A 13,786-nucleotide genomic window follows, 5' to 3' on the forward strand; every position below is an offset into this window, starting at 1 on the left:
TCGGAAACCAAAGCACAGCTTCTGATTGGCTCCAGGAAGCTCCTACAGCCAATCGGAAGCCGCGGAAGCCCTGTTGGATGCTCGGCTTCCAAAAATAATTCACAAACCGGAACGGAATGTTTGCAGCATTCAGGAGCCAAAACGTTCAAGAACTAAGCTGTTTGAAAACCAAGGTACAACTGTAGACATAAAATTTATCAAAATATGAAAACCTCCAGCATTAAACCAAACCAAATAAAGGTGCATATCTGGGTAGGCCTGCCTAAATTTTAAGCAGGAACTGATAATGAGACTGCAAAGGAGTCTGCCTAATGCTTATAATTAGTATTATATTAGGCAACTGAATCAATTTACAGCTTCATTCAAATAAACTGTACAAAACTCTTTTAGAGTTTTATGTTTAGATGACTAGGATTCCCATCTTGATAACTAACCATTGTTTATCATGTTCAACAGGATGTTCAAAAGAAATACACACATTTACAAGTACATTCGAACTCCTTGCTGCACTGCATCCCCCCCACCTGTAACAGTTTCTCTTTTTAACCTCTTTTTGTTTTATATTAATGTGCAAAGTATTTAATGATGTGAATCAAGTTATCAGAACACTAAAATAATGGTTTAAATAGATGCACAAACCAGTTATTTTGCAGACATATGCTGCCCAGTCCTCCCTGCATTTCTTCAGAAAAAGGTCCCACAGTATTTAATGCAATTTACCTACCAGTTTGCAGAAACAGCAGCCTCAAAATAATTAACAGTCCAACCCCAACTTACAGTCCAAAGGACATTATTTAGATCAGGCATCCCCAAACTGCGGCCCTCCAGATGTTTTGGCCTACAACTCCCATGATCCCTAGCTAACAGGACCAGTGGTTGGGGAAGATGGAAACATCTGGAGGGCCGAAGTCTGGGGATGCCTGATTTAGATCGTTGCTCAGAATGTGGTTAAGTACAAGTCATTTGTGGTACGTTCACAAGGAAGCTTTGAAAGGAAACAGTTGTAGAGTTAAATTTTCTGGTCAGAAAAACTGTATAAACTCATCCTCAGAAACAATCAATCAGGAAAAAGAGGGGAAAGCGGGTGAATTTGCATAAGTTGCATCCATGCGTCCGTATTCAGAGACCTGATTTAGCTGCCACCATGCTTCGTGGCAATGTCTTGTTACTCGATATTCAAAGTGATAAAGTGAGATGAAGACAAGGAAAACAAAGGTTCCACTTTTGTACCTGAGTTACCTCTTGGCAGCTGACGTGGGTATGGCGTGGAATTTGAGGAATCAGAACTATCTGTGTTGGACGAGTAGGAGTTTTGTTGAGATGCATAAGACGGCATATTTGACGGCAGCGAGCGATTTTGCTTCAAGCTAAGCAATGTGTGAGGTTCATCCAAAGAGTCATATTTATCTGAAATGAAGACAGAGTGGTCTGTTGGTTTTTCCCCCAATTTTGAATTCGAATCAAACCATGAACAAACCCAGAAATCACTTTGCAAGCTTCATCCTGGATCCAGTGTTCTGCAGACTAGATAGGAGAGCTGATTTTTTTACATCTGGCAACCAATGCAGATGTGTACATGGGTAGACGAGTCTAAACTGCCTGGGACCATAAATTTTCATGGCCCTTCTAGCAGCTATGGTGGCTCATTTACCAGGATTTATATTTTGCTCTAGGAGGCTTAGTTTGGTCAGAATTGAGTATACACCCCTAGGAGCCACCATAGCCACTAGAGGGCCATAAAAATTTGTGTCCTGGGCTTTTTAGATTCGTCTACCCATGTACTGACCCAGGTGGTGCTGTGGTTTAAACCACAGAGCCTAGGGCTTGCTGATCAGAAGGTCGGCGGTCCGAATCCCTGCAACGGGGTGAGCTCCCGTTGCTCGGTCCCAGCTCCTGCCCACCTAGCTGTTCGAAAGCACACCAAAGTGCAAGTAGATAAATAGGTACCGCTCCGGCGGGAAGGTAAACGGCGTTACCGTGTGCTGCTCTGGTTCGCCAGAAGCAGCTTTGTCATGCTGGCCACATGACCCGGAAGCTGTCTGCGGACAAACGCCGGCTCCCTCGGCCTATAGAACGAGATGAGCGCCGCAACCCCAGAGTCAGACACCCTGATGGTCAGGGGCCCCTTTACCTTTACCCATGTACTATCTGAGTCATGGAGTCACATCAGTGCAGATGCACCCTTTTGCTTTGACCATGGTCCACAAACGTGAGGCCGCAGCCCATAAATGGAGGAGCTTGCCAGGGCTGGCCCAAGGCATGGTGCTGCTCCAAGCTGCAGGGTCGAACAGTTAGAGAGATGTGGCTCTGAATCCCTTTTCTGTCACATAAGAGGCTGATTCTAGGATCATTTGCTATAGCTGTGCAAGAACTGGAATCTGCATCCCACGAGCCTTTGCACCACTAAGGGAGTTTGGGGAGGGACACTTATTGCATCACATGCTATATCACTGGTACCTCAAGAAATAGTGTGGTCTGAAGTTTTATGTGGCTGGGCTGACTCCACTCTTTCTCACTCAGTGCAATATGATAAAAAAATTCCTTCAGTAGCACCTTAAAGACCAACTAAGTTTTTATTTTGGTATGAGCTTTCGTGTGCATGCACACTTCTTCAGATACAGTGAAATAGGAGTCCCCAGGCACTTATGTAGAGAAGGGGTGGGGAGGGGGTGGGGATGGGGAGGGGAGGGGGGATCACTCAGAAGGGTGGTGGAAGTGGGTGATTGACTGACTAATAGCTGTTGATGACCAAAAACGACTGCAAATGGTTTTAAGGTGCTACTGAAGGAATTTTTTTATTTTACTTCGACCCAGACCAACACGGCTACCTACCTGTAACCAGTGCAATATGATGACAATGTAACATAACAGCTAGAATGAACATCAAACCAGCTGGTCCAGATGTGAACAGACAGGACAAACCTGTTGTAGCTTCATGGCACCCAAGTTTTCCTTCATATTTCTACTACTTCTTCAACCAATTAGTATTCCACATATCCCTTAACAGAGCAGGCAGAGGCTGCATTCAGGAAGCACTTTAACTTTGCTTTTCTGATTACAGGTAGGTAGCCGTGTTGCATGCACACGAAAGCTCATACCAAAATAAAAACTTAGTTGGTCTTTAAGGTGCTACTGAAGGAATTTTTCTATTTTGCTTTTCTGAAATTTCCTTTATCTGATCATCTCTGCATTATATGCAATCTGCCACATGACATAAACGCCACTTCTGGAAACCATGCAAAAGTTTAGCAACTTGTTTCCATGTTGCTTTGAGAAAAAAAAATATTTTCTGGAACCCTGTTAACATGGAAAATAATGGGATTTGGGGGGTAATGTTAATCCCTACAGTTTCATGCCATGTGATTAGATTCATTCATCACTGTTCTGCGTGAATCATGGGAAAGGGGGGGGGTCAAAAGCATGTGTGGCCATGAAGGGTGGCAATCCCTATATGGACAAGCTGCATACCCCTGTACTGTTAGGGGTTGGACTAGATGGTCCTCAGGTTCCCTTCCAACTCTTATGATTCTGTGACATGTCAAAAGATGTCCACTGTTGTGTCACGCCACACCCACTGGTTTGAATGAAACTTTGTACAGCATCGCGGTATATTGTCCAAAAGGTAACACAGTATAAAATGAGCATTAGAAACCCGAACAGCATTATAACCCAGAAAACTAATATGATAATCCCCATGTCTGATGGCACCCTTGTTGTCTGTTGTCCCAGAGTGTCAGACAAGAACCAGTGGGTGGAAATTGCAGAGAAACATATTTAATATAAAGTTGTGCTAGGTCAAGAGGGCTTACCTTCCGAGAGGAGATTGCACTGTTTCGATGCATCCTGGACAGTGTTTCGTGAAAGGTAGCTATCACACTGTGGTGAAGAGTCCTGGAATGATCACAACATACGGAAGAAACATTTGATAATGGTATTTACATTGCATTCCTCCCTTGCAAAATCTCTCGCCTGAAGCCTTATGAAGGGATTATTACTATCCCATGCGGGTGGCACTGTGGCCTAACCACAGAGCCTAGGGTTTGCCGATCAGAAGGTCGGCGGTTCGAATCCCCGCGATGGGGTGAGCTCCCGTTGCTCGGTCCCAGCTCCTGCCAACCTAGCAGTTCGAAAGCACGTCAAAGTGCAAGTAGATAAATAGGTGGGAAGGTAAACGGCGTTTCCGTGCGCTGTTCTGATTCGCCAGAAGCGGCTTAATCATGCTGGCCACATGACCCGGAAGCTGTACGCTGGCTCCCTCAGCCAGTAAAGCGAGATGAGCACCGCAACCCCAGAGTCATCCGTGACTGGACCTGATGGTCAGGGGTCCCTTTACCTTTACTATCCCATTTTAATACACAGCATATAAACGTAACTTGACCTATACCTAGAGCAGACACCCCCAAAGTTCGGCCCTCCAGATGTTTTGGACTACAATTCCCAACATCCCTGACCACTGGTCCTGTTAGCTAGGGATCATGGGAGTTGTAGGCCAAAACATCTGGAGGGCCGCAGTTTCTGGATGCCTGACCTAGAGGGTGGCATTTAACTGCATTTTAATCAGAGCAGACCCACTGAAATTAATGAACCTGCGGTAGTCCTGTTCATTAACTTCAGTGGGTCTACCCTGAGAAGGACAATCAATGGATATAAACAATTATTATTATTATATTATTATTATTATTAGTCCTGTCCATTAATTTCAAAGTGTAAAACTTTGTGGAATACCGCTCAGAGTTCCCTATTGTCTCCCAGGTAGATGCTGACCAGAGTTGGGCCTGCTTCAAGTTTAGCCACAATACTGTATGTATAATGTGCCTTCAAACCATGCCCTTGCAGGTGGAGGTGGGGAACTGGGTCTGGCTGGCTCCTTCCTTATCACCCCCCCCTCCCCTGTGAGCTATGTTTCACAGGTAGGTGAATGACATTTTTGCCCATGTGGGCAATCAGCTGGTTGTCAGAGCTTGCAAGGAACTATGCAAGGACCTACGTCAGCCAAACACATAACCATATTTGGCCCAGACGTGTCTTTACATGTCCCATAGCTAACATCATATATGTCAGGTGTAGCGCAGGTGGGCATGGCTTAGCCAAACAGCCTCACAGGCTAAATGGCTTCCTCATCAGAGACCCGCTTGCTACAGATGTTTGCATCACACAGTCAGTCTACTTCAGGGATCGGCAAGCTTACCGAACGATGGGCTGGAGCATGTGTGCATGCACGCTCTTCCGGATCGCAGGAGTGCCCATGCACATACATACAGGCGCCATTAACTTGGAAGTCAGTCCCCGCGCCGCACTGGTAAGAGCAGGCGGCGAGGGGCAGCAGCGGTTGCCATGGGCTGGATAGATGAGCCCTGTGGGCTACTACCAGCCCATGGGCCTTAGGTTGTCAACCCCTGATGTACTTTGTGCAACCATGCCCTCACTCAACACAGGAGCAAAGAAGGCCCACAAAATAGAGCTAATGTACAAAAGGAAACTGATTTAACACATGCAAAGTGCTTTAGAGTATATTACATGGTCCCTTCCAACGCTACAATTCTCTGTGCTATAGAAATACTAAGGCAATAATAAAAGAAAAGGTTGCTGTACCTCTTGCATACTGGGATTTAAAGGTATATTTAGAGATATTGAATCACCGTCAGGCATCTTGCTAGGCAAATGAACACATCGCCACTCGTATTGAGCCTGAAAGAGACATTAGGAGTCATCGTTGGAACTATGAAAAGAGGATACATTCTAGGTATACAATTTCAAGCTTCAGTAACATGGTCACCCTGTTTCTTTGCGCAGCTGTAGACAGGTAACTTCCCCTTTGTGTATTTTCACCTTGGGTTACAACGCAGACTTACTTTGGCTTTCTTTAACTGTATCACTGCTTGAAGCATAGGTATCTCATCAAAAGTTCTCAGCACGGGTTCAAGCTCTATTAAGCACCCTAAGGAGGAAAAGGGGGGTGGGGAAATCACACTCAGTCCTATACTATTAGCTCTTATAACAGTAAATTACTGAACTTTTGAAATCCCATTTATGGGGGGAAAGCGACTTAAGGGCACACACCATGAAACACACTAAGGATTTCAACCCCAACCCCCAGCACAAGCAAATTGCAGGCTTAAAAAATCACTATGCAGACACAGATCTGGGGTATTCAACAGCCATGCAACGAGAAGGGTTACTAGCAGATTTATTTATTTATATAGGCAGGCCATCGGCATGTAAAAGTGGCAGCTTTCAGTTCTCCTACAACTGGGGAGACCTGCATGTCAATGTTACCTTGGCTTTCTGTTTGAGCTGCTCTTTGGGTTGGGAAATACCCAGATTTCTATGGATAAATTTATTTTTTGATACGTTCTGGAAGGAAATAAACAATGGACCCGAGAATCTAGTCTTTTGAAATATTATTAGTTAACTATGAGAGGGGAAAAAATTCATAGCAAGCAGCTTCCCTCCGAGGACTCTTTGCATCTAGCGATGCACTGCAAACTATTTGCTTTCAATGTTGTGTCTACATTCCACACAAAATGCTTTCTGCTCTAACAACCTTTTACGACTTAGCATTAAGGAATCCACAAACTCAGCCATGATGATGTGCTTCCTTCCTCCTCGTGCAGCTAGGCAAGCCCTATTTGTAGCAGGGAGGCTTGGAAACTAGCATGCCAAATGCTCAAGTGGCCACACAAAGATCAACATGATTTCTGCCACTACAGCTGGAGTAAATCTACCTCAAGGCACTGATTTCAACATCCCTGATCTAGAAGGTGGCAGCTAGTAACTGGCCAGCCTCCTTTTATTTTTTACCAGGGCCTCATTCAAACCATACGTTTAAAGCACTCTTATACCACTTTAAGGGACGCGGGTGGCGCTGTGGGTTAAACCACAGAGCCTAGGGCTTGCCGATCAGAAGGTCGGCGGTTTGAATCCCCGCGACGGGGTGAGGTGCTGTTGCTCAGTGCCAGCTCCTGCAGTTCAAAAGCACGTCAAAGTGCAAGTAGATAAATAGGTACCTCTCTGGCGGGAAGGTAAACGGCATTTCCGTGTGCTGCTCTGGTTCGCCAGAAATGGCTTTGTCATGCTGGCCACATGACCTGGAAGCTGTACACCGGCTCCCTCGGCCAATAACACAAGATGAGTGCCGCAACCCCAGAGTCGTCCGCGACTGGACCTAACGGTCAGGGGTCCCTTTACCTTTATTATCCTTTACTATCCCATTTTAATACACAGCATATAAACGTAACTTGACATATACCTAGAGGGTGGTATTTAACTGCATTTTAATCAGAGCAATGGGAGCTCACTCAGTTGTGGGGATTCGGACCCCATGTGTCATCTAATCCAATGCCCTGGCAAGTAGACTTTCTGCTGTGCTGACCGTAACCAAGGTTTAAGTGCCTTGGTTATATATCCAACTTTCTAACTTTCTTTGGATTCTTTGGGGGATGCCATGTGCTTTAAATGCATGTTGAGTACACAGCCTAAATTGAGCAATCTCCTAATCAAACAGCCAGCATACAGCTTCCACTCGCTGCCAAGAGGGGCTTATGTGGAGGGCAATAGTTCTGCTTCAATGAAATTAACAGAGATTATGCAGCAGCAGGAGAGTTTGGTGCCGCCTGCCAAGTTCCCTACCCTGCTATGCAAAAGGTGAAGCTCACTTGAGAAAGAAGGCCTTTCGTCTGGATTTTGCCCCCAGCCACGTTCCATTAACGAAAGCATCAAGGCTCGTTGAGGAATGTCTAGCGGAAGATACTCTTCTCCAGTGTCCGGACGCTTTCCTTGTGACACGCTATACATAATCTGCAAGGGGTTTATAACATCTGTCAAAAGTAGATATTGCACACTTATTAGAACTACGTGTACTGCTCACGCCATGGCAAAACAACAACAACAACAACAACAACAACAACACACATCCTGTGAACACAGAGACAATGTTTGACCCTCTTAAAATTATAAGATATTGCTACCAATCCTCCCTTCCTTTCCAAGTCTTCACAGTAGCATTTATTTAACCAAAGGGGGAAAACACAGAAAGAGTGGTCATTACAAAAAGCAGTAATGACTAGGGTTGTATCTTAATGCTATTCAGAGAAAACCCATTATATATGGCCCTATTCAGAGCAGACCCATCACAATGAATGAAGATGACTACATTAGGTTCAATGGGTCTCCATTGAGTAGAGCTAGCACTCCGTTATTTCAAGGGGCGGGTTCCCCCCGATTGCTGCATGTTAAACCCAATCTTGCTGATTCTAAACAGAAGTTATGCAATGAAGCTAAAGAAAGTAGTCTGACCTTCAAACGGCTGCTTTCTTGACAGCACTTCCCACATAATAATGGCATAGCTGTTCAAAGAAGAAGAAGAAAGTACAACATAAATGTAAATCAGTCCGAGACAAAATATACTCTGCCCCTTGGTAGGCTTCCAAATGTAGTAACTGAGGGGACCAGGCTACAAGGGGACTCCTGAGGGCAGTTGGAGAACACAAGCATTATGTTGGAATAAGCTCTCAGTGGCTGTTGCCCTCCACAGCTGCAACCTGAGGTGTGCCTTCCTGCATATATGTGCAACTCAAAGGTGAATAATCCTGTGCAAATGTACGTACAAAAGAAAGTGGGAAGAGCTGATTCAGACATGCATGCTTGGTAGCCTCACTCACACAAGCCTGCATGACTGGATGCTGCAGCCATCTGCTAAGAAACATGCATGTGTGAACTCATCCTTACAGGGACTCTGCAGCCATTCTCAACATTTGCTGCCACTGGAAATCAATTGGTAACGCTGCAGATTGAATGGGTGAGATGCAAAACTATTATTTATTAAATTTGTTGACACCCATTTATTTACAGTGGTGCCTCGCTTAATGAATGCCCTGCTTAACGAAATTTCCGCTTAACGAAAGGATTTTTCGAGCGGAGCTTGCCTCGCTAGACAAATGCGTTTTACGAAAAATTTGTCTAGTGAACCACGGTTTCCCATAGGAATGCATTGAAATTCAATTAATGCGTTCCTATGGGCAAAAAAAACCCCCCAATGCATTCCTATGGGATTCGCTAGACGAATTTTTCACTATAAGAAAAGACCCGTGGAACGAATTAATTTCGTCTAGCGAGGCACCACTGTATCTATAACAATATTTGTATACCATTGTGTCATGTTGGCTTAAACCTTCAGAAATGAGTCTAATGTAATTTCAGATGCAATTGCAACCTTGAAGTAGTAGTAGTAGTAGTAGTAGTAGTAGTAGTAGTAGTAGTAGTAGGTTTCAAATTTTGCCATGTCCAGGGCATTAATTTTGGCACTTTTCTTCAATGTGGGGGTCTTAAAAATATATTTTTGGGTGTGAGGAATTCAAACCTGCTATTATTTTTGTGACTGGAAAACATTTCGCTTGGTAAATTTACAATTGATGAAGACACACATAAACTGCTTTCAGAAAGCCAAAGAATGTTAATTTTACCATCTAACTAACCCTAACAAATAATAATAATGATAATAATTATGATGATGATGATAATAATAAAAAATGAATAATAATATTAATATATAGTATAACCGCAAAGTACTTGGCAATCATTTCTATGCAATTTTACACACATTTTATTTACCAACCAAAACTGCATTATATTATATTGTGGATTATATTGTGTATCTGAAGAAGTGTGCATGCACACGAAAGCACATACCAAAATAAAAAACTTAGTTGGTCTTTAAGGTGCTGCTGGAAGGAATTTTTTTATTTTGTTTCGACTACGTCAGACCAACACAGCTACCTACCTGTAACTGGATTATATTAATTTAACCAAAATATCTTTTGAATTCCCAAGTCATGTTACAACCTTTTAGCACCGTCATTTTTGGAATTCGAAAGCAGGAAAAAGCAACACACCCTATGATACACCCAATACGCCCAAACATGCAAGGATTTTAAAGAACAGACACAACAGTGTGCGTCTTCCCTTAACTCTGTAATAAAATATAATTACCTGTATATATCATGCTTTACAGTTGCACGTGTTTTCTGACTGAAATCATAATCTTCAGGTGGCATGTAGATAATAGTCCCTCCCTCAGGCATTGATTTCTCACCGCGTGACAGTGACATAGATACCAAGCGCCACTTTGACAAACCAAAATCTGCAATCTGGAAGGAGAGAAACAGGAACTCAGGACAATCCCCAAATATAGAGCCCAGTGTGCCTGTCAGATACACTGGGGTGGGTGCAAAGCAGGTATGGGGAACCTCTGGCCCTCCAGGTGAACTACAACTGCACTACAACTATGGTGTTCCATTTACCGTGTTTCTCATATTATAAGACACGTCTTATATTTATTTTTTCCTCAAAAAACCACACTATGGCTTATTTTCAAGGGATGTCTTATTTTTTTCCTCCTCCTCCTGCCGCGGCCGGCATTGCTGCTGCTCCTATCACTATGTCTTATTTTCGGGGTATGGCTTATATTCCTTGAATGCTTAAAAATCCTGCTATGGCTTATTTTATGGGGATGCCTTAAAATATGAGAAACAGGGTACCGTAAACATTCTAAAAAATATCTTACTCAGCAACTGGTGCAATACCCTTGCATGACCACCCAAATCCTTACACAGCTTTATTACTTCACTTTTCAAGGATATATTTAGTGCACAAGTCACAAGACTGAACTCCACCCACTAACGTCCAAACCAACACAATGAAAACTGTTCATTTTCCCCCTTAAGAAAACATAGTCGCATTACAGATTGCCGCTTAATGAATAGCCAGGGCAAATAAGCCTCCCAAATTCTTAAGCCATTTAAGACAAATGTACTTTGTAGTTCCATTCCCACCCAGAAAGCACCAATTTGGAAAAGAAATCATGCGCAAATTTCTTGTTCACTGAGGCAATTTTGTAACCACAGTTCATTTTTTTTAAATGACAAAACCCTTCCAAAAACCAAGTTTCTAATCATGAGTGACACGTATTGGTTTAGAAGCATGTAGGCACTCTCTGGTGAAGTCTGAAGCTTTTCCGGTTCAGCAATAATTTATAGTGAGGAGACAGAAAGAGTCATTCTTCATATCTTTGTGCCTCCTTAAATTTGTAATTTTGATTAAGCTCCTTCTCTACAAAATCCCACCCTCAGCTGTTCAGCTGCTCTCTGTATACTGTAGAGTAGGTGTGGCAAAAAGCAGATTACGATCTACAGGTAGATCTTTTTTGTGGTACATCAAGAATTCCTGACGCCCAACCATTTCACAACACCAACAACAGACAATACACACAGACACTACTGAAATGAAGAAAGCTAGGGGAACCAAGAATGGATTTGTGTGTGGAAGAACTGTGAACTCAGTTCAGTTCTGATATTCTTCACAAATATTTGTGCTCAGGAGCTGTTCAGAGGGATCCTGCTCTTTAATTCTAAGGCTATGTACATACCGTACACTGAAAGCATATGACTCCCCAAAGAATCCTGGGAATTGTAGCTGCTAAGGGTGCTGTGAATTGTAATCCAGGGAGAGGTAGACTTACAGCTCCCATAATTCTCTGGGAGAAGCCATGTGCTTTAAGTGTATGGTGTGAACTCAGCCTCAGTGTCTTCTGCACAGGGTCCATTTGACAGATCTTGTGAAACACAAAATAGAGCCCCCAAACCCGAAATGTGCCCTCCCTTGCTGTAAAGAAGCACAGGTCCTAGAGACATAAACACGCTCGTACCTTAACATGAAAGTCACTGTCAAGCAAAATATTATGCGTCTTCAAATCATGATGCAAGAGAGGAGGACTCATGTTGTGAAGATAATTTACTCCCAAGGCAATTTCATAAAGAATGCGAAACCTCAATGACCAAGCAATGTCAGGATATACATTTTTCTATTTGAGAGAGAGAGAGAGAGAGAGAGAGAGAGAATGATGAAACACAAATTTAGGAGTAAGGCCACACAATTAAAATGATTCCATATCACAAAACTAAAATGACACTAAAAGGGGAAATAACTCATAACTTAAAAGTGATAAAGGCAACAGAAGAAGCAGAAAAATGTTATGCAATGTGGTGGCCATTTCTTCAATATGCAAATGAACTGGTCTTAATGAAAAGCTCTCTGAAGCATCTTTGCCGATATAGCTTGAGCTGTATTCTATCTGTGATGGATGTCCTGGGACATTAAACACTGGACATTTGGATAATATGTATGGATTAATCAACATCATTCATGTCAATATGCAACCCTGACACCTGGTATGGGAGGATGCTATGTTATGGGAGGATGCTACCTACGGGACCGCCTCTCCTGGTATGCCCCGCAGAGGACCTTAAGGTCCACAAACAATATTCTGGAGATCCCGAGCCATAAAATGGCTAGATTGGCCTTTACTAGAGCCAGGGCCTTTTCAGTACTGGCCCCAACTTGGTGGAACGCTCTCTCCCAGGAGACCAGGGCCCTGCGGGATTTGTCATCTTTCCGCAGGGCCTGCAAGACAGAGCTGTTCCGCCTGGCCTTTGGGTTAGCCTCAGCCTGACCCCTGTGTTTTCCTCCCTCATGGCTTGGATTTATGGACTACTTGAAATGAGGCTGCACTTTATATTTTAATACTGTATTTTAATCTGTATTTTAATTAATTGTTTTTATGTTTTATTGTAATTCTGTTGGTGTGAGCCGCCCTGAGCCCGGTTTTTGACTGGGGAGGGCGGGGTATAAATAAAAATTTATTATTATTATTATTTATCTGTTACTATGCATTTAAAAAAAACCTCAATAAAAATTATTTAAACCCCTACTTCAAACTACAAAATGCTCCTTTAAACCACAGATTCAATAGCCCTTTGGAGCAGGGCTGGGGAACCTGTTACCCTTCACATGTAGCTGGGCTCCAGCTCCCCCCTGACCAGTGGCCAGGCTGACTGGGGCTGATGAGAGTTGGTTTCCTGTAACATCTGGAGGGTGTCAAGTTAGCCCACATTTTCAAGGGGGGGAGTGAGAGCTCCTGCCCACAACATGTTTAACCTGAGAGCAGGCCCTCCTTTCAGACCAATGCTGTATGTGTTTGACAAGCAGAACACTCAGATGTTGAGAGAGTTGGGTTCAACTGAAGAGCATCGTCTCTTTAATTCCCCCACTCCCTAAGGGAAAAAAAGCCATGGGCTCAGTATACTTACGCTGTGTAAAAGTTGGTTCAGTGACCCACTTGGCATATATTCCGTCACGATGCCCAAAAATTCAGGTTCGTTGCAAATCCCTAGAATTGGCAGAATGTAACTGAACCTCGCCTGGTGTAAAATTTCAGCTTCTTTCAGGAGATTGTCTCTCTCGCTACAGGGACAGGAAGAGAAGGACAAACCAGTTTTACCGCATTTGAAGCTTGAAATATGCAGCTGTAGGTTAAAGCTCCTGAAGGAGTTCATTCAAGTAGTGTGTTGAAAACCGCACACTGTGAGAAGGAAGTAATGGCTAGGGGAAAACAGCAAATTAATACCAATAAAAATGCATCAATGGCCTTTCTGTACGAAATCACATTCAAGGTGGTCTGCAATCAATGAAGTTGAACAAATATCAAGGGCGCCTCCAGCAACCCAGTTATTGGGTATGTATCCTAATCTGCTTGCACAAAACTCACATGGGTTAGATTACATACAGACTTAACGGCGCACCAATGGTGTGTACTGAAATTTTACGTGGGGCTTTGAGAAGGAGGCACAAGCCCTCTGACAAAACGCTCAAGCATTCTAACAGAGGTTTGGCATAGTGCTACATGCAAACCACCTCTCTGGTTGCAGAGGCTAGATGTGGCACAGAAGTGGGT

General features: G+C 43.5%; 1 protein-coding gene across 3 annotated transcripts in view; it reads right to left on the reverse strand.

Annotated features, from left to right (window-relative positions):
• RIPK2 (receptor interacting serine/threonine kinase 2) overlaps nt 1-13,786 on the reverse strand; it is a 29,507-nt gene that overhangs the window by 1,204 nt on the left and 14,517 nt on the right. For 2 of the 3 annotated variants that reach the window (XM_060277717.1, XM_035125145.2), the window contains exons 2-10: nt 13,143-13,296; nt 11,702-11,857; nt 9,988-10,145; nt 8,296-8,345; nt 7,656-7,817; nt 5,853-5,938; nt 5,593-5,688; nt 3,810-3,891; nt 1,231-1,407 (exon numbers count right to left, since the gene is read on the reverse strand). In XM_060277717.1, coding sequence (XP_060133700.1) covers nt 1,231-1,407; nt 3,810-3,891; nt 5,593-5,688; nt 5,853-5,938; nt 7,656-7,817; nt 8,296-8,345; nt 9,988-10,145; nt 11,702-11,857; nt 13,143-13,296 — 1,121 coding nt within the window. The remainder of the gene's footprint in view (nt 1-1,230; nt 1,408-3,809; nt 3,892-5,592; nt 5,689-5,852; nt 5,939-7,655; nt 7,818-8,295; nt 8,346-9,987; nt 10,146-11,701; nt 11,858-13,142; nt 13,297-13,786) is intronic. The other variant, XM_035125146.2, reaches the window with a different exon arrangement.

This window comes from Zootoca vivipara, chromosome 8, assembly GCF_963506605.1.
Source record: "Zootoca vivipara chromosome 8, rZooViv1.1, whole genome shotgun sequence".
NCBI classification, from domain to species: domain Eukaryota; kingdom Metazoa; phylum Chordata; class Lepidosauria; order Squamata; family Lacertidae; genus Zootoca; species Zootoca vivipara.